Below are 27,322 nucleotides of genomic sequence, written 5' to 3'. Positions count from 1 at the left end.
AAACGGAGTATGGAGATCCAGGTACAACCATGAATTCTACCAACGGTTCAAAGAGGGACCGATCTCAGAAGTCTTTAAATTTTAAAAACTTCGATGGGGTGGCCATGTCCGAAAGATTGCCAAAAATAGCCCTAGATAGTAAAATGCAAGACCAAAAGGAAAGCCACGGAAAAGGTGGGAGGATGAAGTGGCAACGGCCGCGCAAAATTTGCTAGACGAGAGAACCTGGAGAAGATCGGCGCGGTACCGGCAAGGTAGGAGGCCAAGGCTGGATTTGGGCTGTAGCGCCATTGGAGAGAGAGATGAAGTAGAAGAATAGGACCCCCAAGTGTACCTTGTCTGTAGTGGAAAATGTATTTCCACTAAAAATACAACAAAAATGTTTTATGGTGAGGTGCACGAATGATGTATTTTCTCTTCTAGCTACCAGATTCTTCGATCTATTGGAACGGATCGTTTTGGCTGACTTGTTTGTGAGGTTTTAGTAACTGTTAAGTATGAGTTACTATTTATTTACTATTTAGACTGGTTAGCTCCCATTACTGTTTCTTTGGTTGTAAAGTGCATTGTTATAATCTTTGTGAAGAAGTCGCAAAATAATTAAATTTCGCGACTTTACATTATAAGTGACTAAAACACTGACGCCAGCTTGTCGCTTGACGCCTGCCTTAGATAAAAATTGTGTCTAGCCAAAAAATTAATCACAGTTGGTCTCAAATTAGCCACAATAAAAAGAGCTAAAATCGAATACCTCGCTCACATCATGAGGAACAGCGGAAGATATGGGTTACTGTAATTAATTCTACCGGGAATAGTAGAAGGAAAAAGAAGGACCAGGACAGCGAAGGATTTCCTGGCTGAAAAATCTTTGTATATGGTTCAACACAACAACCACAAATCTTTTCAGAGCAGCAGTTACAAAAAGAAGGTCTCAAGTCACTAAGCAAAGTTTGTGTGATGCTCTCTCGAAAATGCAGTGAACAGTGATAGATTTGGCGCGATATTCAAATCCCAGTATAAACGAACAATTTTGTAAAACAAACTCTTTTCGTTTAGTTATAGTTTTTGTGTGTAATAATAGAGAGTTATTGCAAAGTTAACAGTGCCTGCGTTGCACTATTTACACTGCGCTATTTCGACAGTTTTGACATACGGCTGACACATCACAAATAGAGATATTGCTTGAGCTTATGCATACTTTGTTGCGTTATTTACGTTGTTTATTTTTTCTTTTCATTTGTTCGCAAAATATTGAAATCGCATCATATTTAAATAAAATTGTGGGAGAACATATAAGTATTACATCCACAAAATCAAGAATTTAATTTAGAAAACATGTTGCAAACAGATGTAAAAATAAATTTTAGGTTTAGCAGATAATATATTCCTACATTTGCAAGAGCTTTACGCCTACCAGATTTTATTCGTACCAATACTAGAAACTCTGTTAGTGGTAAATGCATTTTCATTCTATATTACTTGAGTGATGAGAAGGCTCGCATATCCCAGCAGGCTTAAAGATCTTCAGCTTTTATTCAATTTGTCATCTCAAATTATTAATTATATTGTTGCATTATGCTACTGTCTAATGTACTCATTTTAGAAAATTATTACTAATAAACTTGGTTTAGATGAAAGACAAATAACATACATAACCTGAGAAAGAAAATAGCGCAACTAATTCCGCACAGCGTAACGGCTCCCCTAATAACGGCAGGCTGTATTTTCAATACCGCAGCGTAAGCCAAATATCACATCTGCGCATGCTCTACTGTCAAAATAACGCGTGCTGTAATACAGCAAGTGCAAAATTGACTCTGCAATATCTCTCTATTCTTTTGTTATTAAATTTGCTTTATCAATCCATTACTCTTTATTCTCCTCTTAAGTACAACCTCATACAACCAAACACATACTGGATCAACGCCTTGAGGTATCCTAAATTATATCGAAGGAACTACCACTTTTAACTGTGCCAAGGTCTTGGTACTGTACCCTCCGAGAAAAGGAATTCAATAAGATTTTCTCAATAATTGGTTGAGATTAAAACACAATTGTCATCATAGGCAACAAATTATCTCCTGCAGAGACTAGATGTATCTTAATCAAATCATAGTATTTTATTATTTATTTATTTAGACACCTTACAAACACTATAGACTAATATGTAGTAATTGCATGTAAAGTGTTTATGACAAAAAAAAATACAATAAATGAATAAAAGAAACGAACATTAATAATACAATAAGAAAAAAATACAATAAACCCCTTAAACCTAGTGCTGATGGGCAAGCAATGTCTTAAGTTCACAGCTTTTTACATTAAATATATCCACATGAGTCAGTCTATTAAATACTTAATTACAAATTTTTAACATATTGTTTATTGGTGATATGTTTCTATAGTAGTTTGTAAAGAATGGCCTGACTGTTTCTTCTAGTGGCAAATGACTGCAACTGAAATGAGTCTAACATTACACTGTATGAGACCACATATGGATATTTCTTATTTTTCCTTACGTATAGAAATCTTAAAATCATTTTTGCACTTTTTCAATCACTTCTGAGTTTGAAAATGCAGTAGGAGACCAGATGATTAAAGCATATTCCATATGTGGTCTCACCAGGGCATTATAGAGTTTTAAAATTGTGCTTATTCTGAAATTTTTGCTATTTCTACTGACAAAACCCAAAGCACGATATATAACAGTAATCCACTGTTTTTATAATAACTTATAAAGGGAAAATTTGATGGGTTGTTTCCTCTATGGAATATTGTCACTTCCATCACTTGCACAGTCAGCTGATACTTATATTCCGTGTATTCCGCATATTCGATGTGATTGTCCCATTCTTTTTTTCTGTTTAGTGTCCACTCATTTATACCCTGTCCATTAAATTTTGTTCTGATCTCGTTGCTCCTTATTCAGTCTCTCAGCGTGTTTCCTGTAATTGCTGTTCTACTGTCGCATTTTGTTTCTGATGCGTACGTCATTATTGGTCTTATACTGGTCTTATTCTTGATTTCATCTCACATCTCCATAGCTGGACAGTGTAATACCTAGGTACTTTTTATTTCCATTACATGTTGAATGAAAACTACATCGACTACCAGTTCTTATCTTATTGGTTCTTTACAGATTACTACTGTTTTAGTTTTCTGTGTTGAAATCCTCATGACAAAATCTTTTGCTCTTGTATTAAATCTGCGAACCAGTCTTTGAAAGGTATCAACATTGCATGTTCTGCTTGAGAGAGAATTTTAATTTCATTATTCCTATTCTGTATCCTCTTTTTTTTATTTTTTATTGACGCTCTTTAACTTCATCCATGATTAAAAGTCGATTAAACAAACGGGTCTAATGTATTCTAATGCTTTCTCTGTAATCTGTTTTATGAGAAATATTGCATCTGTACACGATCTACTCATAGGGAAACCGCGTTACTTATCTACTAAGTTTTTTAGCTGATTTATTAATTCTTGCAAAACTTTAGTTGTAGAATAGTATTTAACAAATTGATAAGTCTGTAGTTTTCTGGTTATTTCTTATCGCCCTTCTTGAATATCAAGATTAGCTCATTTGTCCTCTATTCTTCTGGTATTTTATTGTGTCTTATAATCTTGTTCATGTTGTCAGTTAATCTGTTCTTGCCGCTCCACCATATTTCAACAATTCATTTGGTATCCCATCTATATCCATATAAAAAATTAATTGAAATTAGAAATTATGGATTTTTGACTAAAAGGGAACCCTTATTCGAAAATGGTGACCACATCTGGGTCAAGCCAGAGTTAACAGCCAACATGAGTTGCTGGTCAAGCCAAAGTTACCTCTATGTTATTACACAAAAGACGAAATTACGTCTTTGAATTTTGATCTAGTATACTCTCTTGGTAATATGTTTTATGACGAATACTGCATCTGTACCCGATATTCCAGTCCGAAAATTTATTCATCTGTCAAATTTATTCTCTGATTTATTCATTCTTACAGAATTTTTCTTGTTGGTTTCAGGGTGATATTTAACAAATTGATAAATCTGTTGTGTTATGGCTGTTTTCAGGTGTTTTGAACTTCCTGCATGCCTATATTGCCTTCTTCGTTTTGGGTCTATTAGGTTCCTTCACTTCCTTTCTTAGACCTCTTGTGCAAAGGTGAAACCAAAACTGCATAACAGAATTAGATTGTTAATTTATTGGCTTGGTTTTGATAATAACTGGAGATACAAGCATGGCATTTTAAAAACTTTTTTAAATCAGCAACAATGTACATTAACTAATTAGAAAGAGGGGAGGAGAACAACCCTCACCCAATTTATGGGCTCATTCCACTCAAAGGTGTTCAAATGCACAAAAATACTAAAATTTACTATAGAATAATGTTGTTCTTTTCCTACAAAATTTGAGATTAAATTTTAATAATATTTGGTTTCAAGAGGATGGCCTTTCTGCCATCAGATAATAACAAACAGAATGATTCAGTGAACACATGACTTAACACATCCCTGAATTAGCTTCAAATTATTTGCTTCTGAGGGCAACAAAATGGACAAAAGTTCTGGTCACCTTCAAGAACAGTTGAGAACTTGACTGAGGTTTTCAGATCGACAATGCCAGTCATGTCGGAAAACCTAAGAGAATTCATTTATGAGCATATTCTAAGTTGAGAAACTCAACCTAAAACTCCAATAGGTGGTAAGACGCCAGAGGGAGAGAGAGAGAGAGTAGAAGGAACTACCTAATATAACATTTCTTGAATTAACAATTCTCGTTTGGGAATTCTCATTATTTTTTATTAGAATTATTTTTTGATTTATTTATTTTATGTCTTGTAAAAGTAATGTTTGGTAAATTAACACTATCGAATATTTTACATTACACGTGACACGAATTCTGCAAATTAACAGTAAACCACTTCACTAATGTTGATAAGGTGACTGCAGTGAACCAACCTACCAAAACAATAAATACGAATGGCTATACTATGCAGCGTTGCAACATATCTCTTGTCTGTAGATGCCTTTTAAAATAATTGACTCTTCGATGATTCAAAATTATTCCATTTGTTGATTTCTTTATATGCATTGGTATTTAATAACTACATAAATAGAAGAGTTAATACATGAAAAATGATTGATTTTATGTAATATGTTTCTGATTTATGTTCTTTATAATTAATGTATTTCTACTTATTATTTTAGGAAGATCCAAATTATGAACTACCTCTCCCTGAAAATAAAACTCCTTCGAAGGAGAAAGACTCTGACGACCCTGACAAGAAATTCAATAAGCTTTTGTCACCTAAGAAATCAGTAAAGAAGGTAATATTACATTTTATTTGTTCAAATTTTTTAGATAAATACTTAATGATTGTTTAAAAGTTATTTGTTGAATCTCATTTATTGTTTTTTGGGAATAATAATTGAGAAATATGAATATTTATCGTTTTGGTCACTGCTCGATAAGTTAATTGGTAAATAACCGAAATTTTTGAAAAAAAAAAAAAACAGATATTTGTATACTTAGCCCCTTTCACCAGTAATTGCTCCACTGTACGCGCTAACGTTGGTGCGTACATTCAGTGAACTTATGCAAGATCTGTTTTTTTAAATAGGAGCAACTAGCATTACGAGTATAAGTGTTGTGATGAAATGCAGTATAGAACATATTTTTAGGTCAGTAATAACCCTGGATATATGAAGGTGTCCATACTTTTTACTTTTTTAATGGCACTGGTCTTCTTCTTTTCGTCACCCATGTTCGTCCACTGCTGAACATACGCCTCTTCCATTTTTTTACATTGATATCTACTCTTTGCAATATTCTCATCCATTTCTTGCCCACGATATGTTCGATATCATTCGTCCACTTCTGCTGTTGTCTGCCCGCTCCTCTCCTGTTTTATCTTGATCTCCACTTTGATATTCTCTGCGTCCATTGTCAATGATTATTTCCAACAATTTTTTTTGCCCCGAATGTTGGTGTTCTGAATCTTGTCTGTCAAACTGGCTCTCTCCATGGTTCTTTAAGTTGTACTGAGCTGTTCTAAAGTTTTCTTTGTAAAGACCATGGTCTCAATTCCATATGGTGTCACTGATAAAATAGATTTGTCATACACACATTTATACATATTGGTATGTCTTTTTTCTCTAAAATATTGCTTAACTTGCTGAATGCTACGCAAGGTAAGTATGCATCTTTTTATTTCAGCTATTTGATTTTCTTTACTGACTTGCACATACTGCCTAATGGTATGTCCAAGATATATATAGTGATCTATATTTTCAAGACTGACATTATCAATAATGGGATTAGTTTGTAGATTACTCATTATGTTGGTTTTTTGAAGGTTCATTTTGGGACCTATTTTATTTGATTGCTCATCTAATTATTTTTCTTCTAGTCCCTTGATATCTGTACTAAATAATAATATGTCATCCCACAAGCCTCAAATGACATACGCCATCAATGTTTACATATTTCTCCTCCCCTCCAGGTATTTGAATACATTTTATATTTTAAATACCTTTACCAATAAACGCCATATTTACGGGTACATTAAATTCTTTGGTTTTTTAATCAATGTTCTGATGGTTTCCAGGTGATCAGTAGTACCAAAGTGATTAGACAGTACTTTGTATGCCACATTGAGTAAGGTGATGCCTCTGCAATTATCACACACCCTCATATCTTCATTTTTGTGAAGTAGAAAAGTATACCTAATTTCCAGTCCATGAGTGTTTCTTTCCTTTGCTAAAATTCAGTTATTCCTTATACATATATGCATATTTTTCAAAAGGTGGTTGTAAGTTTTTTTTAAACTATGGTATAAGGTCCAACTACTGGGAATTTCCCTTTTAAATTTGAAGCAGTAAAAAACCCAAAACCTACCAAATTTTTGCAGTAAGATGGATCTCAATAAAACCTTTTGCATTCGATTCGTATGAGTATCAGGAAATTCTGTGAACAAAAATGATGATGTGGAAATGAAAATTGCTTGAAGTGATAAAAAATGATGAATTTGTAATTCGGAAATGAGTTCAATATTACTACTCGGGGGTTTTTTGGATCGCTGAACACGAATATCATGGCAGTGATGGTTTCCGACATACCTTTTGTATCTAGACTCCGTCTCCTGGTGTCATGGTCAGTGGAAATTCGTTACTCAGTGGATTTTAAGGTCGCTGATCATGAATATCATAATGTTGATGTTCTTCAATACACAAACTCAAAGATACTAACCCTCTCCTGAGCACAAGGTGTCTCGGACACCATCGCCGACATTATATTAGTGTTCGTCGACCCCAAAAACTTCCAAACAACGAGTTTATATCAAATGTCCACAAAACTGTAGAAGGCGTAGTCGTCCTGGGCACCAGGTGCCTCGCACACATCATCGCCGTCATGATATTAGTATTCAGTGATCTCAAAAAACCAACAAGTAACGTGTTTGCACTGATCTTGTATCGAATTTTTACAAAACTTTAGGAGACGAGAACCGTCCTGTGAACCAGGTGCTTCGCACACCATAGTCGACATTAATTAGTGTTCAGCGATCACAAAAATCTCGTAAGTAATGAGTTTGCACTTATTTTGAATTGAATTTAAAAAAAACTCCAGGAGACGAGGCCCATGTGCACCAGGTGCGTCGGAGAACATCGCCGTCACGATATTCATGTTCAGTGACCCAAAAAAACCAGAAGTAGTAATATTGAACCCATTTTTGTCAATTATTTCCGAATTTATCATTTTTCATCACTTCAAAATGAACTTTAGAAAATACATTTTCCTTGTTTAATAATGCAATATTCATTTCCACATTATCACTTTAAAACACACTCTGCCTCCCTTCTCAACGATGCTACTAGTTCAATCAGATATAGACAATTTTGGTTGGTGATCTTATGGAGACTATGCTTGATAATAGTTGACATTCTTCTTCTGACAAAATCTGTAAGTTTTTTATAGAATAGACCTTTCTCCTCATCTCCTTTATATTCACTAGGATCACGGATACTGTAGTTGAAGGATGTACCTATTAATCTTATTCTAGAATAATTGGACTTATTGTCTAACAATATGTGACTATTGCTTTCAATCGTTTATTTAGTATGAATTCCACACCAAAAACCATTTGAACTGTAGTAGAGGGAGAACTCATTCTTTATTTCTGAAGTGCTAGAATGTCCACTGAATACTCATTCAGTGTTTCATGTAGGCTTCGCAGCTTGCTCGCACTGTAGAACTGTACAAGTATTTTTTACTGTACAAGACTTTTAGTGTCTGCGATCTATCACAAAATATTTAAAAGACAAGCGATAGACTAACGACTGCTACAACTAGACTGGAGTCTAGATACTAAAATACGTAGATTTCTGAAAATGCTTGTATTGTAAATGCTTCTAAATACATAATATAATTAAGGCATTTAATCAAACATCGAATACTAATAGTTGTAAAGTAATAATTTTCTTTCGATGTGGGTCCACGGCACTGCATATCATTCACAAATTGTTTGTAAGCCATTACGTAATTACTGAGTGTCAACCGCAAGCCTGCTGTGAGATATTCGTTCATACTCATTTCGTGTTTTAAATATTGTTATTTTAAAATCCACAATGAAACTGAATTCCTGTAGTTGGCTTCATACCATGAATCACAACAATTTTTATTAAAAAAATCCTTTATAAAAGATATATTAATATAAAAACCGTATCGGGCTACATCACAGAACGTTTTCGGAATAACTATTCCATCATCAGTGGTATCTGGATTTGCTTCAAACATGTAAATCCAGATAGCACTGATGATGGAATAGTTATTTCGAAAACGTTCTAGGATGTTACCCGATAGGGTTATTATGTTTATACCTTTTATAAAGATTTTTCTTTTAATAAAAATTATTGTTATTTTACTTCTTCAACTTCTATTTGTCGTAATTTAATAAAGACTGACATAATGCTCCGTCGTCGCAGTTTGTTATACAAGAAGCAGACACTCGAGAACAATCGGTAACATTTGCCAAACGTCGCCAGGTCACATTGCCTCAGAAGCCTGGAATATTTTGATCAGGACCTGAATAATTTTGAATTCTTTTGCGATCGATCGATCGATCACGATCGACTATTTAGAGTTAGTCAACAGTTAGTTGTGTTTTAACGGGACTGGGAATAAATCTATATAGAATCATAGATTTCATACAGATCACTTCCTGTTACCAGTGGCGTAGCTTTTGTTTTTGATTGCAGTAAGATTTTTAACCCCTTGAGACATAAAGCTTGCTCTTAACCCCTCAGCCTACCATATATATTTATAATAGAAAACCGGTTTTAATTAATTAATGATTATTAAATTCGAAATTAGAATAAAAATGTTTAAGGTTTTATACATAAAAATTTAAAACTATTTATATAGATACAAATATATTTAAAACAAAAAATGCTAATGCAAATTTTTTTCAATTATTTTTAAAATAGATATATAATATAAAAATTAGGAAATTTTATTTACATTTTTAGATAAAATTGATTTATCTTTACTAATGTAGTGAAATTGTTATAATAGTTTGGTGATTATTTTGGGTATTTTGGTTATTTCTTCATTTGATAATTTTACTTCATTAATTATTTTAGAACAGCCTAATATGTGCTCAGTTCATTATGTGTTCTTCTCCGGGTGGGCAATTAGGAGAATCACTTAATTTTATTTTAAATTTATACTGAGGGGTTAAAACACGGTTGAACATTATTCTGCACGAGACAAAGAAAAATCGTTTATTTCCCGATAGTCTTGAGAACCAAGATTGGCGAGGAGGTTCTGTGACTATGTTTTTATAAAATTCTATTTTTTTACTGTTTATATTTCTTGGCATTCTGTTAGTAGTATGGGCTTTAAGTGGCAAGCAATTTCATTTTGAGGACATTTGTACCTTAAATACTCTCTTGTTCGTCCTTTTTTAGCTTCTTAACAATCATAATTCAGTATTGAATGTAGGATTTGTACATAATGCTTGCTACATTTGCATTTGACCCCCCATATTGTTCCACATACTAACCGTAAGATGTTAATTCATTTTTTTGTTTTCTTGATCATTTCTGTATATTTTTATGTCATTTTTTATCCAGCCACATTCCTAGATATTTTAGGGATGCACGTACGGTGTACTTTGTTGTATCTAGTTTTATTTCGGTTGTAGTGGTTTTTCTCGTAAATATTTAGACTTACATATACCATTTAGTAAGATTCGTATTGGCTATCTATTTTTAATTTTTTGCATCTTTCAATATATTGACGTAGTAAATAATATACACAAATATCATCGACAAGTGGAGTCTCACTACATTTAACTTCACTTTAGATCCGTTTATATATTAAGTATAGTATATGGCTTAGTATACTTCCTTGTGGTAACCCGATATTGGTCGTTTTAGGGCTCAATATATCAACATTTATTTTTATTGACACTGTTCTATCTGAAAGTAGTAATTTGATATGTGAGGTCAAAGTTCTACAGATTCCCATTTTTTATGGAATGTCATTTATTATAGGTTGATTCTATATTTACTCTCTCTTGTCGTTTCCTCATTGCTGAGGATCGTGATTTCCTACAATGCGGGCTGTCAGTTCTCTCCATCTCTTGCGATTTTGGGCTGCTCTCATGGACTCGGAAAACGTCTCTCCAGTGGCTTTCTGTACTTGATCTGACCATCGGATAGGTGAGCGTCCTCTGCCTCTACGTCCTTCTACGTTTCCGCACACAATTAGTCTTTCTAAGTTGTCATTGTCTCTTCTCGCAATGTGGCCAAAAAACTTTAAAACATTTGCATTTGAAATCATGAAACATCTATATTTACAAAAACTATAAATAAAATTTATTGTAAATTTGCTTCTATAATCAATTTCGTTTTATATTTTGGTATTTGATGTTAATTCTGGATGTGTACCCAATTAACGTAAAATTAAAACAACTGAAGATCTATTTTTTATGTTGAAATTTTTCTTCCTTTTGGTACAAGAGATGCTGTAACTTGACCTGGAGAATTAATGTCAACTGACATCTGTGGTCCATTTAAAATGTCATAAAAAATTTAGGTATATGATTGTATTTAAAGATTTTTACACCAAATTTCGTTATGGATACCTTTGACGGCAAAAATTGTTTTAAACACGATGATCGCCCATGCTAAAACTCGAAAGACATAAGATTAAGGAACTCCTTCTCATCCTAAGTGCCTTCTCTGTTGAGGTTGGCGATCAATATGGCAAATTTCTCTCTGTTCTGGGCTTGATGAATTAATTCATTTCCTCTAGTGTGGGTCCAATCTCTGATTTTTCGTAGCTAAGATTTTTTTTCTTTCGTCCTATGCCCCTTTTACCTTCAATCTTGGCTTCTAATATTACCTGGAGCTGCTCAAATCCCTATGGCGCATTATGTGTCCTAGATATGACGTCTTTCTAATTTTGATAGTATTGACCAGATGAGGCCGTGTGTTCGTTGCTCTAAGTCCTTTTTCATTCAAAGTTCTGCTGGTCCAGATTATTCTTAGTATTCGGCGGTACATCCACATTTCAAATGAATTTAATTTGTTGACGTCATACTGTTTTAATGTCCAGGTCTCACAGCCATATAGTAATAGAGACCACACATAAAACTTTAGTGTTCTCAATCTTATTGAGACTGATAGCTTGGGGTTACAGAGCATTTTACGCATATTCATGAAACCAGATCTTGCTATTTCAATGCGTCTTCTAATTTCTTTTGAGTGGTTTAGTTGGCTATTTAGTTCTCTGCCCAGGTATATGAAGCTTTGGGAACTCTGAAGGGTGATATCATTTATTACTATGTTAGGTGTAACTTGTTCATGGGGGTTTTTGTGAAATACCAGAATTTTGGTTTTGGAAAAGTTAATGTCCAAGCCCAGCCTGTGACTTTCTTCTGTCATCAATATTTTTAGTTGGTCTTCTGTTTCTGCTAATACTACGGTGTCATCGGCATATCTTATATTGTTAATGGTGATTCCATTGGCTCTGGCACCTTCAGGGCGATCTTCAAGATAAGCTCTAATTATATGTTCGGCATATACATTAAATAATAGGGGAGGATAAAATGCACCCTTGACGCACTCCTCGTTCTTGTTGATGTACTTGGTGTTTCCGTTCTCTGTTCGAACGCATCCTGTGTGGTTCCAGTATGTATTACTTATGATAGCTATGTCGTGCTCGTCTAACCCTACTTCTTTTAGCACCTCAATCAATTTTCCGTGTTTGATGCGGTCGAAGGCCTTTCTATAATCGACAAAGCACACATATAGTCGTTTTTAAACCTCAAGATACCTTTCTACCATCAGCGTCAATCCCATAATTGCTTCTCTAGTGCCTGTACCCTTTCTAAAACCATATTGAGAACGACTCAGGTATTCTTCACACTTATTGTGATTTCGGTTATAAATTATTCGCATAAAAATCTTAGCGGCATGACTCATTAGGGATACAGTTCGATGGTCTTCACATTTCCTTGCTTTTTGTTTTTTAGGAAGAGCTATATATGTGGATGTTAGCCAGTCATGCGGTATTATGCCATGTTCACATATAATGTTGCAGAGGTATGTTAATTTCGTGACAGCATTATCACTTAGGTGTTTAAAATGTTCGGCTGTTATTAGGTCTTCGCGGGTGCCTTGTTCTTTGCGTCTTTTATTGCCTGCAAAACTTCTTCGGTGAGAATGTTTAATTTTTCATCTGTATTTATTTGCGGGGGTTCTTCTGTTCTCTGATCACCAAACAAATCTTTAAGATATTGCTCCCATATTTCTTTCTGTTTTTCAGGGTCTTATTCCATTTGGTTTTTCTTGTTTGTTACAAGTGTTTGGGTTTCCATATTTCAGCTACTTCTTTAACCTTTCTGTGTAGTTCTCTATCTTTATGCTTCATTTGCAAATCTTCTACCTCTTTACATTTTTCTTTCATCCAGTCTTCCTTAGCTACATTTATTTTTTTCTCAATTTCCCTCTTGAGTTCTTTGTATCTGGTTAGGTTTTTATTTTTTACCATCCGTTTCCTCTCCATAATTTGTAATATTTCGTTTGTCATCCATGGTTTTCTATGTTTACGCTTTTCTTTCTGTATACTTTGGTCTGCTGCCTTCAAGGCAGTATTTTTAATTTTCCCCCACATGTCTTCAATGTTTTCTTTTATTGTCTTCTCCTTAGTGGAAGCTATTGTCTTAGATTCTAACTACGTGTCTACCATGTCTTCATACTTCTGTTGCTGTCCTTGGTCAGCACTACTCCATGCTATTCTCTGACTGGGTCAGAGAATTAAGGAACTACTTAGTGATAATGGTGGAGAATTCGACAATGAAGACGTCAGAACGATTTTAAGAGGACACGGAATCACTCCGAGATTAACCGCTCCTTACAGACCTGATCAAAATAGTTCTAGTTAACGAGACAATCATACCATTGTTGAAATGGCCAGAACATATAAGTACTCTAATTCTGAAGTAAAGTTTCCTGAATCTTTATAGGCAAAACTAGTTAGTACAGCAATTTATATTCTGAACCGAACAGGAAAGTCAATGGTGAAAGGAAAAAGTCCACATGAGCTATGGATAGGTAAGAATCCTAGAATAAATGACTCAAGAATCATACCTACAACCTGTTATGCATATTCCAGTCCAAACAAGATGAAAATAGACAAACAGGCAATCAAAGGCTATTTGATTGGTTATGATTGAGAAGAAAGATACATAATTTGATACAGATACAGAGATGTTAAATTTTTGGAAAGACTAACTACTGATTCTCAGGAACGAGTTCAATTGCCTCTACAAGATATTTCCCTATATCCCAGAAAATTCTAAAAGTGGCTGTGATGATATAGCTAATTCTCAATTACAACAAAATGAAATCGATGATCAAAGAATCTCACAGAATGGTGAAGAAGATGATCATGAAGAATCTGTAGATGAAGATGAAGTCATAGAAGAAGCAGAAAGATATTACCAGAAAAAAATCGTGATCAAATTAAATAGTTTTCACATCTCGGCAATGATTATATATTAGTAGCTGAAGATATTCTTTATTTCATCAAAACATCTGAGACTTACGAAGAGGCTTTAAACAGTGAAGAAAAATAAGACTGGATAAAAGCTATGGATTTAGAAATAAACTCTATCAAAGAGAACAACACATGGAAAGTAGTTAAGTTACCCAATAACGCAAAAGCATTGCCATGTAAATGAGTGTATAAGCTCAAATCCAATCCTGAGGGTTCTATTGATCGTTACAAAGCTAGACTAGTCATTAAAGGCTTCTACCAACGAGAGGGAACTGATTTTACTGAAACATTCAGTCCAGTGGCTAGACTTTCCACTGTAAGATCAATTTTGAGCATTGCAGCAAGTGAAAACATGTTTTTGCAAAAGTTTGATGTTTCGACCGCATTTCTTTATGGAGAGTTAGAAGAGACAATCTTCATGAAACAACCAGTTGGTTACAGTCAGAGTCAAGACATGGTAGGCAAATTTAACAAAAGTCTGTATGGCTTAAAATAAGCACCACGCTGCTGTTACACGAGATTCAATAAATTTTTACAAAAACTAGGATTTAAAAACAAGTGAGGCTGATCCATGTTTGTTTGTATGAGACAGAAACAACAAAAAGATAGAGTTAGAACATTTAATTGAAGAGTTGATAAAGGAATTTAAAATAATCTCAAATCTAGCAGATTATTTTTTGGGCTTAGAAATTAAGAAATCTGATAGGGGAGAAGTATGAGTTAGCCAAAGTGCGTATGCTAGAAAAATCCTGGATTGTTTTAATTTCTCAAGATGTAAACCAGTCATAACACCAATGGAGAAGACTTCCAACAGTGATGTTAAATTAGGAAAAGAATCCAAACACACGTTTCCTTATAGAGAAGCAGTGATCTTATGTACATATTTAATGGTTTGTACCAGACCCTATCTTTCATTCAGTGTTTGGAAAAGAGTCTTTAGATACCTTAAAGGTACGATTGACCTAGGTGATACTTATCAACCAGGCATATTCAGTTAAGATGTTACAACAATAGTGATTTTGGTGGTTTTACTACTACAAGATCAACCACTGCACTTGTAATAATATATGTCGGGGGAATAGTTTCCTGGACGAGTCACAGACAAAGTATGGTTGCCACATCCACTACAGAAGCAGAAGTTGTTGCTGAATTGAAAATTGATAACACAGCAGTAATTAAGTTAGGAGAAAATTTTCAATGTCATTGAAACACATTGGAATTAAACCTTTTTTTCAAAAGAGAAAAAGTTGCAGAATGTAAGTTTAACTTCTGACAAATTTCCACTGAAGATCAAGTTGCAGATATGATGATCAAACCTCTAACGAAAATAAGATTCCAGATCCTTTCAAAAAGGTGACTTATGTAAATGCTTTTAGTAAGGGAAAGTGTTGAAATTTAGTATTAATAGAGTTTTTATTATTCTGATGTCACTGTAAAGTTAGTGTGATATATTAGTTTGTAATAAATAAATAAAAATAAAATAAATAAAGTTTGTAATAAAATAATTTTAATAAAAACACCAGTATTAAAAATACACATTTGCTTTGCTCTGCACAAAAAATAAAATCTGTGTAAATGTTGAGTATCAACTATAAATTCTTTACCAAATTAACCCATTGATTAGAACATTATAGTGATGCTGCATTTCTATATTAATACTTATTCTGCGAGTACTGCAAATTTCCAACTCTAATTTGTTTTAAGTAGATCTATTTGGTATTTTTAACTGATTTCTTTCTTATCTTTGATTTTCTCATTTTTGTTAGGATTTGGTTGTGAATAATGGAACACAGACATGTTATTATATTGTAGATTTATTTGACATTCTCAAAGTCATATCAGTTAAACTATTTCTCGGGAACTAAACTGTGTTATTCTTTTTTAGGTTTTATTACGCTAAAACCATCTTGTATAAAGCAATATATTTTTAAAATATGCCAAGAGTTTATAAAAATCTCTACAGTTTTAGCTAATTATGTAGGGTCATGATTCACTGCATCTGACAATATTATCACATGTAAAATTATGTTCTGCATTGATATGAGTTTCATTTAAATGAATGTTAACTTGGTTCATGATTTTTTAATATAATTAATCTAGTTTTTAAATATACAACACTACCTTTAAGATACAAATCATATTTTTTTTACTTTTATTTAATATAAACCAAAATATGCAAATGAATGAATATAAGCAATCATCACCATCAAAATTTATTCAACCCATCGTTGGATGTAAGCCTTACCTTAGGTGTCATTTCTTTTTTTTGAAGTTATACTTCTATACGCGCGCTCCACGTTGGAAATTTGTATGGGAGTGAATCTGTGAAATCAGTACATATGTAAGATAATGAGTAAGAGAGAGACAGAAGATATATTTTCTCTCTCTCTTCCTCTCTCGAATATAAAAATGTTCCTTTTGTATATATAATTTAATATTATATATATTATATAAAGATATATATATACATATCATATTGTATATATAATAAAATATTTATTAATATTATTATTTATGTGATGTTTTGTATTATTTATTAAATGTTCATAATTATATTAGTCTTTTGTATTTCAAAATAATAATCTCAATAAATCACTGTATGATCCACAACTGTCAATTTTGAAATACCTTTGTCATGTCCTCGGTAGTATAGTAGTAGTATCCCCGCCTGTCACGCGGTAGACCGGGGTTCGATTCCCAGTCGGGGAGGACTTTTTTATTAATATTATTACATGGTAAATTAAACATATATGCGTGAGTAGAAAAGTTATGTATATTATTATCATTTTTAAATATTATGAGTATTGCATTTTAATTTGTATTATATTATTATATTAATAACAAAATAAACAATGAATTTTACTGCAGAGTATGTGTAAAATAATTTTTGCATTCAACTCCTTTCACACATATATGGAAATAAAAATATACATTTTCATCAAAATATTGATTCAATACTTTATTTACTATACTCCTATTACAGGTCAAAAGTTGTTTATTAATTGTTAGTAAGTTGTTATTAATTCTGTTTCTCTTTCTGCTATGTCTTACCTATAGCATTACATATGTAATGATTGTGCAGATTGACTCCCAAATAAATTTGTAACGGCGAATGCGTGTATAGAAGTGTAACTTCCACCGGCAGTCCCACTGGACTGCCACATCCGTTTTTTTTTGTTGTTGTTTTTGCATCCATTCCTGACCAGCTATTCGCTTGATGTCATCAGACATCTGGTTTGAGGTATTCCTCTACTTCTCTTGATTGCTCTTGGTTGTGATTAATAAGCAATACACTAGCTAAAATCATAGTATGTCCATTATACCTTGTTTTATTGATAGGCTGGTATATAAGGGTTCAATAATAAACAAAAGCTTTACTATACCTGCTTAACTCTAATAATAACATAATAACTGAATTACTTTGTTTATTTTGTTTTTGAGTACAAAAAAAGGCTATTAACAATTTGACAAAGTTCACACAGCTTAACACACTGTTCCCTTGGAATCTTTTTAAGGGCAAGTTGTTCATTCCTTATGTCTTCTTTTTCTTATTTTAAGATAATGTCTTGTTTTTTGAAAGTTTGTAGTCTAAGTTGGGATTCTGATTTCCAACTTTCATACCAGCGTTTGGGGGTCTTCCGGGTAGGCTGCTGGTGTTCGGTTTCTCTTCCTTTGCAATATTTGCAGTATATTATCACCCATTCTATCAACGTGGTCTCCATGTTCTTTTTCTGACTCTAGACCATTTCACAGTACCTTGGATGCTACACAGGGTGTTGATATTTGCTGATCCTCACTCTATCTGCTCGTGTTTCTGTGGCGTAGGTCATAATAGCTCTTACACAGGTTTTGTAAATTTGTGCTTTGCTTTATATGCTCATAAATTTGTTTCTCCATAATTACATCCCAGAGAAATTCTGATACCCTAGTTGCTGTTATCGCTTGTGTTCGTATTTCTTGTTTTAGATTTCTATTGCTTGTAATATTAGCGCCTAGATATTTAAGAGACATTACTTGCTCCACACTTTTATGTATTATCAATTGCTAACTTAAATTTTGTTGGTTCTCTTGATGTCATAGACTGCGTTTTCTAGATAGAGATAATCATATTTAATTCTTTTTTTACTATTTCAAACCTGTAGAATAGTCGCTGTAGATTGTCTTCATCTTCAGATATTATCACCGCATCGTCAGCGTCGCAAATTATTTTAAATTTTGTATTGTCCATTATATAACCTCTTTTACGCGTTTTTCACTTTGGTAATTACGTTAAAGAGGACTGGACTGAGAGTATCTCCTTATTGAAGTCCTGTTGAGACTGATCTTCTTGGACAGCTTATTGTCTTCTCTTATGAAAGGGCTGTTCCCAATGTTCAATTGTTGAATAATTTCAATAATTTTTTTTTGGTTTACGTTTTTTTCCTTTAATAGTTTCAGAACACCTGCAAGCCTTACCCTATTAAACGCTCGCATAAGGTCAATGAAGCACAGAAGACAACTTTATATTATTCAATAACTTTTTCGGCTGTTTGTCTGATAATAAATATTTCATCTATGGTACATCAATTATTTCGGAATCCTTAATCTTTTTCATTCATTGATCCCTCCATAATTTTGTGGGTCTGTTTTTTTTTTCTTAAAGACTGGGATAGTTATAGATACTTTGTTAAAGTTCATCCGAGTTTTTCACTTATAAATTCTTTTAACTCGTTGCTTATCTCCCTAAATTTTCCCTTTTCACTTGGTTTTTCTTCAGTTGCTGTGCTTCTTTCAACTGCATTTAGTAAACGCCTTTCCGAGTGAAGAGAAAATAGAAATAAAAGAGAATACCAAAAAAAGATAAAAGATAGGAAAGATAATAGAAAGTTAATCCGGCCGCTCTAGCGGGTCGGGTGACGGCAGCTGTATACGTTAATCGGCTTTTCTCGAAACCATGTTTTTTTCATGTAAGTGTCACTCGTATTTCGAAACTATTGCACTTATCAACATGAACTAAACGGCATTGTGCTCTTTAGATGTCTCTATGGTCGGTACTTTTTTATGGGGAGGAGGTGGTAAATCTTCTAAAGACCGTACCAGGCCGTTTCCCGTTAAGGATGCCGTGGCGTGTGTCTGATTCAGGGTGGAAGACTCCATCCGCACGCAGTCCTCCCAGAGGAGTCGTGCTCACAGATGCAACCATAGCTCCCTGCCTATTAACTAAAGTCCACCCCTCAATTGGACTACTTATACGCTAGGTCCTCTACAGACTGGTGCATCACATGAAACATCTGTTTTTTCTTTCTCTCTCTTTCTCTCTATCTGTCTCTATCTCTCTCTCTTTTACTTTTGTTGAAGATTTCTCTCTAGTATTTCCTTCTTTCTGCTTTCAGTATTGCCTTGTATTCAGTCTTTCCCCTCATGGCTAGCTGCGTTATTGCATTTGCACTTACCCTGCCTACCTTCCTGTGTAATTAATTTCTGTCATCATTGAAAATTCTGCACTCGAATACATAGTGCTAGGCCGTATCAGACACTATTCTTTGTAGGTAGGTACTGAGCGAGCCGTGCCCTGTTAGGAACTAGGTGGCCGCATTTCATCCAGCAATATTTGGAATAAATACCGTCGTCTAGGCCGCCCTATGCTCGTTTGTCCATTCTTCCTGCACTCCGTAATGCTGCCATTCCTAGCTACTATTTTCTCCTGCTCTATCCTTCGTCCCACATAATTTTCATTTCTACAGGAAAGAGCCGGGGTGAATAGTCACCCCGGCTCTTTCCCTGATCAAGTCGTTCCTGATCCTGTCCATTCTAGTCTTACCCAACATCCACCGTAACATTTTCATTTCAGCTACCTCCGTCTTCTTTTCCTGAATCTTCTTTACAGGTCACACTTCACAGCCGCACACCAATGCAGGTCTCACCAAAATCTTGTATATCTTTCCTTTCAGCCCTTACCTGATTTTTCGATCACAAAAAATGTAGCCCGCTCATTCGTTTTCAGTTAAACCAATCAGCCTGTATCCTGTGGACAATTTCTCGATCTAGTGTCCCATTTTCCGTTATGTAGGAGCCGATGTATATAAATTCTCCTACTCTTCCTAGTTTTTCTCCAAGCAGTTCTATGTCCCCAACCTCTCCTCTACCTCCCAACCACATATATTCCGTTTTCGTCCTGCTAATATTAAGTCCTCCCTCTTCAATAGCCCTTCTCCAATCCTCCAACTTCTCCAGCATATCTTTGCTCTCCTCTACTAACACTATTTCATCAGCAAATAGCATTGACCAAGGAGCCCCCTCCCTTACTTTCTCTGTCAGTACATCCATAACAAAATTAAACAGGTAGGAACTAGTGAAGAGCCTTGTTGCTAACCAACTGGCACTGGAAAACTTCCCGTCAATCCGACACAAGTCCTTACTTTGTTGTAAGCTCCTTCATACATATCTTTTACGAGCCTTACATACTTCTCAGGAACCCATTTCTCTCTCATACATCTCCATAGCTCCTGTCCAGGGACTGTGTATTACGCCTTCTCAAGATCTATAACTACCAAATGCAGCTGTCTCCTCTTCTCGCCGTATTTCTCTACCAATTGTCTCAAAGCAATCTAGGCATCCGTTGTTCTCCTCCCTGGCATAAACCCAAACTGTTCTTCTCCTATCGATGTCTCTCTCCTTAACCTTCGCTCTCCCAAATTTTCATTGTGTGCGACATTAACTTTATCCCTCTATAGTTATTACAGTCCTGAATGTCTCCTTAATCTTTGTACAATGTTACCATCACACTCTCTTTCCATGCATTGGGCATCCTTTCTTCCTCATAAACTACTCATCATTTGCCACAAAATATCAATCTCTTTCCCTCCTAGAGCCTTCCAAACCTCTACAGGTGTTCTTCAGGTCTTACTGCCTTACCATTCTTCTTCCTATTTAACAACACGGCAACCCAGTCTCTCACTATTCCCGGTATTATATTCTCATTTGAGATCCCACATCTTCTGTCTCTCCTCTGGTGTTCTTCATTTAGCAACTTTCTAAAGTGCTCTTACCATCTTTGCTTTATTTCAACATCGCTTCTTAACACTTTTCCATCCGTACTCTCTCAATCTTGATGACACTCAGCAACAAATTGGACGAGTTTGACCAGCCATTTTCAGAGCCACCATAAAAAAAAGATTTTAAGTAGTTTATTGTATGTACTTTCACATGTAAAAAGTTTGATTTTTAAATATCTTTTGTACTATAAATAAAATTTATTTAAAAAAAAACACGTTTTTTTGACGAAGCTGGCCTTAAGAAATAACAGAGCTAAAGAAACACTGGTCAAAACTTCAGCTTGGAGAACTACAACTTTGTGCTTGTAAACAAATTGATATTATTTAGACTCCCTCATAACATAGCCAATGATAACTCCACTCCACGAATGGAAGCTCCTCTCCCAGTCGAACTCTATTATCAATACCTATAGTAGTGGCATGCCAAGATTGTAATTTGGAATGGAAACCAACGACTTACGAAACGAACCAGGAAAGATCAAGGTTCATTTGGGCTGTAGTGCTACTGATGATTGATTTAAGAGACTTGTTATTTCCTAACGAGAGTTGTGAAAACTTACGATATCTTAAAAGTGCATTACAAAATGTATAACACAAAAAATATTTACATAAAAACTGTTATATTGGCAGGAAAATCGACATATTGGTTTCGTTATCAACACATTAATAATATTTCAATAAGTCTTGGGAAACTTATCCCTCTAACCTATAGTTTGTTTCCTTTTCAGTCACCCAAAGCATTGAAAATTTCAAAGACTATATTTAATAAAAAAGGATCAGGAAGCGAGGTAAATAATAATCCATTAAATTTTTGTGCATGTTAAAACGAAACATCTTAATCATTAACAAGGCTTTTAGTGTTTTTGGTTTTGTTGTTAACAAACCTAAGTCTGTATCGTTTCAGTAGTAAAAAAGAATAGTGCAATGGATTGTCATTGGTATTGTTACGTTTGTTTGATTCGTTATATTAACGCTTTAGGAGTTTGCTAAATTGCTTGGTGGAAGTTATTTCATTTTGAGTCTGTAAAACAAGGTCATAGGCATCGACGAGTTGATGCCTTATTCACAGATATTTACAATATCTACATTTCGTTTGTTTCATGATTACCATTTTAAAATCAAACGAAATAAAATTAAAAACGTAAAAAATGCCCTAAAAGGTCAAGTAAGACGTGAAACAAAAGATTTCTTAACACAAAACAAAGATGTATCTTTAGATTATTCGAAATTGCATTTTTATTTGTCATAATGCCAAAGGTCAACAGAAGTCTGACCAGATATTAACCCATTAAAGCCCGTAGTTTCATAGTAGGAGTAAGAAGATGCAATTTTAATTTTGTGATACAGAAAAGCATTCAAAATTATATTATTATATTATTTTTAGAATCAAATTGTATGTGCAAATGTCGTTTTTTGACTGGCAACATTAGTTGCCACAGGGATGATATGACATTAAACAAGTTGAAATATATTAATATATTGTAGGTTAATTTTGAATATTATGAAATACTTTGAGCACTTTTTACATAAGTAACAAGTACGATTTCCCATACTCTGTAACATCGATACGAGTATTTAGAGCTACCCTTCGCTATTGTATGATCAGTCCGGTCTCTACAAGTCTTCAAAAACAGGAGAAAGTTGTAACCAGGATGGCACTCCACTCATCAATGGCCTACTTCCAAACGATTTCAAGATGTAAGTTGCACGCTGCCGTCAAAACTGTAACAGTGGCATGGACTGTTGATAAGTTAGAGACGAATTGGTCAGAAAGGTCTACTCCTCCCATAGTACAATTGTAACTGGCAATGGTCTAGAAACATCCATAGTAGTTATCTTTTTAAAATTTAAAATTGAATTTCCCAGTGGTTGGCTGTATACTATAGTGTAAAAAATCTTAACAATGGACTAAAAGCTTCTTTTTGCAAAATGCTATAAAATTTTATTATTAAAATTTTTTAAAAATTATCCAAAATGGATTTATAAATTTTCAGAACGTTTTCGATCCTATTATCAGGTTATCCTCAGTAAAAAATCTAAAGGTACTTAAATGAAAACAAAAGGGGTAACATTTTTACTGTTAAATTGAAAATGTGGTTATTACTTACGTCTATATAGTATTTGGACTATACTTAGGATTTCAACATTTCTTCCTTACTACAACATTTCCTCCTTGGCCAGATTCAGATATTTTGGTAGAAGAGTCACAATATGGGCCAATATGATGAATGTATCCAGACGAATCAAAGGCAACCCATAATTTCCTTATAAGCGTATTGTTTTTCCTTTTATGAATTGTGTGTTACTGTGCCTGCTGTAAGATAGAATAATGCTCTCTTCAATACTTGTATAATTACCAGGTGTGATCTGCTTATAAACCGAGTTGAGGAAGTCAACAAGTTTTGGATTAGATATTGTACACTACATAAAGCGCTAAAATCGGCAACATTGTCTTCGATGCCAATTCGATGTTTTTTTTTTTGATTAAATATGCTCGGTTTATTTCTTAGAGTACATAAACTCGTAACCATTTCGAGAGGGGTTAGACAGGGCTGTATTCTTTCGCCACTGCTTTTCAACCTGTACACGAAACAAATATTTCTAGAGGCACTGGAAGAGTACAACGAGGGCATCAAGATTAATGGCGTACCAACAAGTAATTTTGGATATGCAGATGATACTGTTATACTGGCCGATAACATCGAAGATTTACAGATGATGCTAAATAGAGTAAATACAACTGGCAACCAATTTGGACTGAAGATCAATAAAAAGAAAACTAAATTTATGGTGATCACTAAAAAGAACATTCAACATATCGACCTGAATATTGAAGCCGAACGTATTGAAAGAGTACACCGATTTAAATATCTGGGATATACAGTAAATGATAAGTGGGACCCAGACGTAGAGATTAAGATCCGAATTGAAATAGCAAGATCCAAATTCATCAAAATGAGAAAGCTACATACTCTCTTTCAAAATATGAAATACCTCAGTTAATCCTACAAGGGAAGATCGAAGGTAGGAGAGGAGCCGGCCGCAAACAATTATCCTGGTTAAGAAATATTAAAGAATGGACAGGAATACACAATACAGGCGAGCTGTGTCACGCCGCCAAGAACAGAATTCTAGTAATGAGATAGTCGCCTACGCACTTTGGTGTATGGCATGTGAAGAAGAAGAACGTACTCTCTACGCTACTTTACCAATTTAAAGTTGGACGTTAACAGCAGCAACTATAAAGAAGTTAGCGGCTCTAGAAATGTGGCTGTATCGACGCATACTGAGAATACCTTGGACAGAGTGACCAACACAGAGGTATTAAGACGAATGGGTAAAGAGGTGGAATTGTTAACAACTGTTAAAAGGAGGAAAGCGTCATACCTGGGCCATGAGTTCCGTAATGATAAGCCTACAGCTTATCGTGGAAGGCAAGATTAAAGGTAGAAGAGGTTTGGGCAGAAAGAAGAAATCCTGGCTGAGAAACTTGAGAAAATGGTTTCAAATACCAGAAGCTGCGAACATAATACGTGCGACATAAAACAGAGAAACCTATCGTTTGATGGTCGCCAACCTTCGGTAGAAGACGGCACATAAAGACATAAACTCGATAAAAATACACTGACCTTTATTAATCGGTGCATTTGTATCGGTTTTTAATGATATGAACAATTTTTTATGGTTGAATTAGAAATAAAAGCGCATTTGTTTAAAAAGATAAAACAAAAAATATACTCTTGAAAATAAAAGATAGTTCTTAATAAAATAAGAAATAATTCTTTATGCCCTACAAAATTGATTCAAATATTTGACCTTCTACGGCTGAACAGTATCCCAATTTGTCATAAAACCTGTCACTTTTCTGGTGACACTTCTAGAGCGTGACAATCTTTTATGCAATTTTTGAGTCAATAACAACTATTAATTTTTTTAACAATATTAGGAATTCACTGTACGCAAGGAATTGGTCTCCTCTAAAAAAAAACGCAGATAATAAATCTACACACTTTTGTCCAGAATTACCAACATAAAAACCATTTTATTATAATCTAAAGATCTACGCTGTTAACGCTTTAAACAACCACTGTATAATGGTAAATTATTGGCGACGGGTCAACGAAGTAGGTTCGTAAAAAGTAGACGGCGCGCAGTGTTGCCATTTATAGGGTGTATATCTAATTTAAAACTTAACGTACTGTATCATTTTCTTTCATTGTTAGCTAGATACTTCATTATTTCATCAAAACCATTACGGCACATTTCATCGGGCTCTCGTGACCAATACAACCTTCGATATGGTAGTGGATGATATCCTGACAAAAGCATTATTCCTACAAAAGTTAGAATTTCATCTTCGGAAGTTTTGAAATTGCGATTTAGCTTTTGTGCGGCATATATGTTGGTTTCAGTCACAACATGTGTAAGTAGTGGACTTAAGAAATTAGCAATGAAAGCATCAAATGGGCATTTTAAATTTTGACACAAAAAATCTTCGACATTTGGTAGAAATTCCTTGCCCATTTTGGTGCACTTACGAGACAACGAGACATAATAACCTTCATTTACCAGGCGCTAAGCATTTACTGCAGTCTTGTGGTATGATGTTTAGTCAACCTCAAAGAATCCTCTTGACAGACACAAATCGTCCGGAGTAGGTAAAATAAATTCTTAAACTAGGGAGATACAGCTATTGAGAGATACTACTGTTCACCATCCAACCTATTATAATACCAACTTATTGTATTGTTCTCTGGCACATTTCGTCTAGGTAAATCATTTGGTATTTTCTCCTTTTGTTCTGAATAATAAATTTTTACAAGAATTCTCCGCTGTTATAGTCAGTAGGCTTTAATCCCTAGCATAATAATTGCTTTATTCAAATCGCTTGATGACATACTAAATTTTTACAATAATATCCCCTTAAAAATTGTTTGCATATTAATTGCTTTATTCAATCAATGAAAATTATCTATTAGTGTCAATTTAAATTAAATTCACGATACCAATTATAATTTTCACACACAAGAAAAAGAAACGTATTATACTCTTATATATACATATTTTTTTCTTTTCTCTTCGTACCGTTTCCAAAGGTCGCTGTTTTTTATTCTCTTCATCATTCATCTCTGTCTGGTACACTCTTGTTATACTTTATTTAACTATAATATACTCTATAGCGATGCACGTTTCACAAATAAGTATAAATGGCCAAAAAGAAGTTAAAAATAATTTTTTTAATGATGACTCACTCCCTAATCAGATCAAACAGATGAAAGAAATAACTATGTTTCAATTTATATTAAGTGTTCAAGCTCAGAAGCAAGAGCTTCAAAAGCCGATTTATGAAATTACTTCCAATAAGATTAGTACTCAAGATGTAATAGAGCAGCCTCTCTTAAAAAATATGTTACCAGCACAAACAGTCACTTTTCAGACTACTCCAGTACTACTTACTTCTAAATATATTTAAATTCTGGTGCCTTTTCAAATGAATGTAGTCTGGTCTCCACTTCAAAAGTTAATCTTAACTTAGTTAATAACTCCTCTAAGATTCTAGGTATTAATTGGTCACCTTATCAAGACAATATCTCTTTTAAGCTGCCTGTTTGTGAAGAGGCGTCTCCCTTAACAAAAAAAAATTGGATGTATGACTCCTTGTACACTCTAAACGTTTCTTACAACGTCTCTGGTCATTGCCCTTAGACTGGGACAGTGAAATACTGGATGACCTATTGACCGGATTGGAAATCATTATTGGGTACATTCCAATCAATATATAAAATTACATTCCCCAGGTGCCTGACACTTCCACTGCTTGTATCGGATATGCTATTACGACAAAGTAGGAGTAAGTGGAATATCGCTGCTGGACCTTTAAAGATAGGTGATGATAAGTGAGGTCATAGATGATGTGTGATGATCATAGATGAAGAGACTCCCCCTCTCCTCTGGCCTCTGGGAGAGCTCATCGAATTGCTCCCAGGCAAAGATTCTCTTGTTCGAACTGTTAGAGTATCCACACCTAATGGCGAATACCTTAGGTCAATACAGAAAGTAGCTAGGTTACCTTTTATTGAATAGTGGCACTTTCAGCCAAATATATAATTTGTTTAGACTTTAGTTTCTCTAGATTTTAAATAGTTCATAGTTATCTTTTTTTTTTACAACAATGTCCCTAATGTATACCGGTTTACCCTCGTTCTCGAAGTAATTATTTGATACCCTAT

At 34.2% G+C, this 27,322-nt stretch overlaps 1 protein-coding gene across 2 annotated transcripts in view; it reads left to right on the top strand.

The window, feature by feature from the left end:
• The window catches only part of LOC140437484 (cytokine-like nuclear factor N-PAC), a 115,451-nt gene that overhangs the window by 10,010 nt on the left and 78,119 nt on the right, over positions 1-27,322 (top strand). The window contains exons 5-6 of one of the 2 annotated variants that reach the window (XM_072527043.1): positions 5,202-5,321; positions 21,821-21,880. In XM_072527043.1, coding sequence (XP_072383144.1) covers positions 5,202-5,321; positions 21,821-21,880 — 180 coding nt within the window. The remainder of the gene's footprint in view (positions 1-5,201; positions 5,322-21,820; positions 21,881-27,322) is intronic. The other variant, XM_072527044.1, reaches the window with a different exon arrangement.

This window comes from Diabrotica undecimpunctata, chromosome 3 (assembly GCF_040954645.1).
Source record: "Diabrotica undecimpunctata isolate CICGRU chromosome 3, icDiaUnde3, whole genome shotgun sequence".
Lineage (NCBI taxonomy): Eukaryota > Metazoa > Arthropoda > Insecta > Coleoptera > Chrysomelidae > Diabrotica > Diabrotica undecimpunctata.
This window is presented reverse-complemented; position numbering and strand designations above follow the sequence as displayed.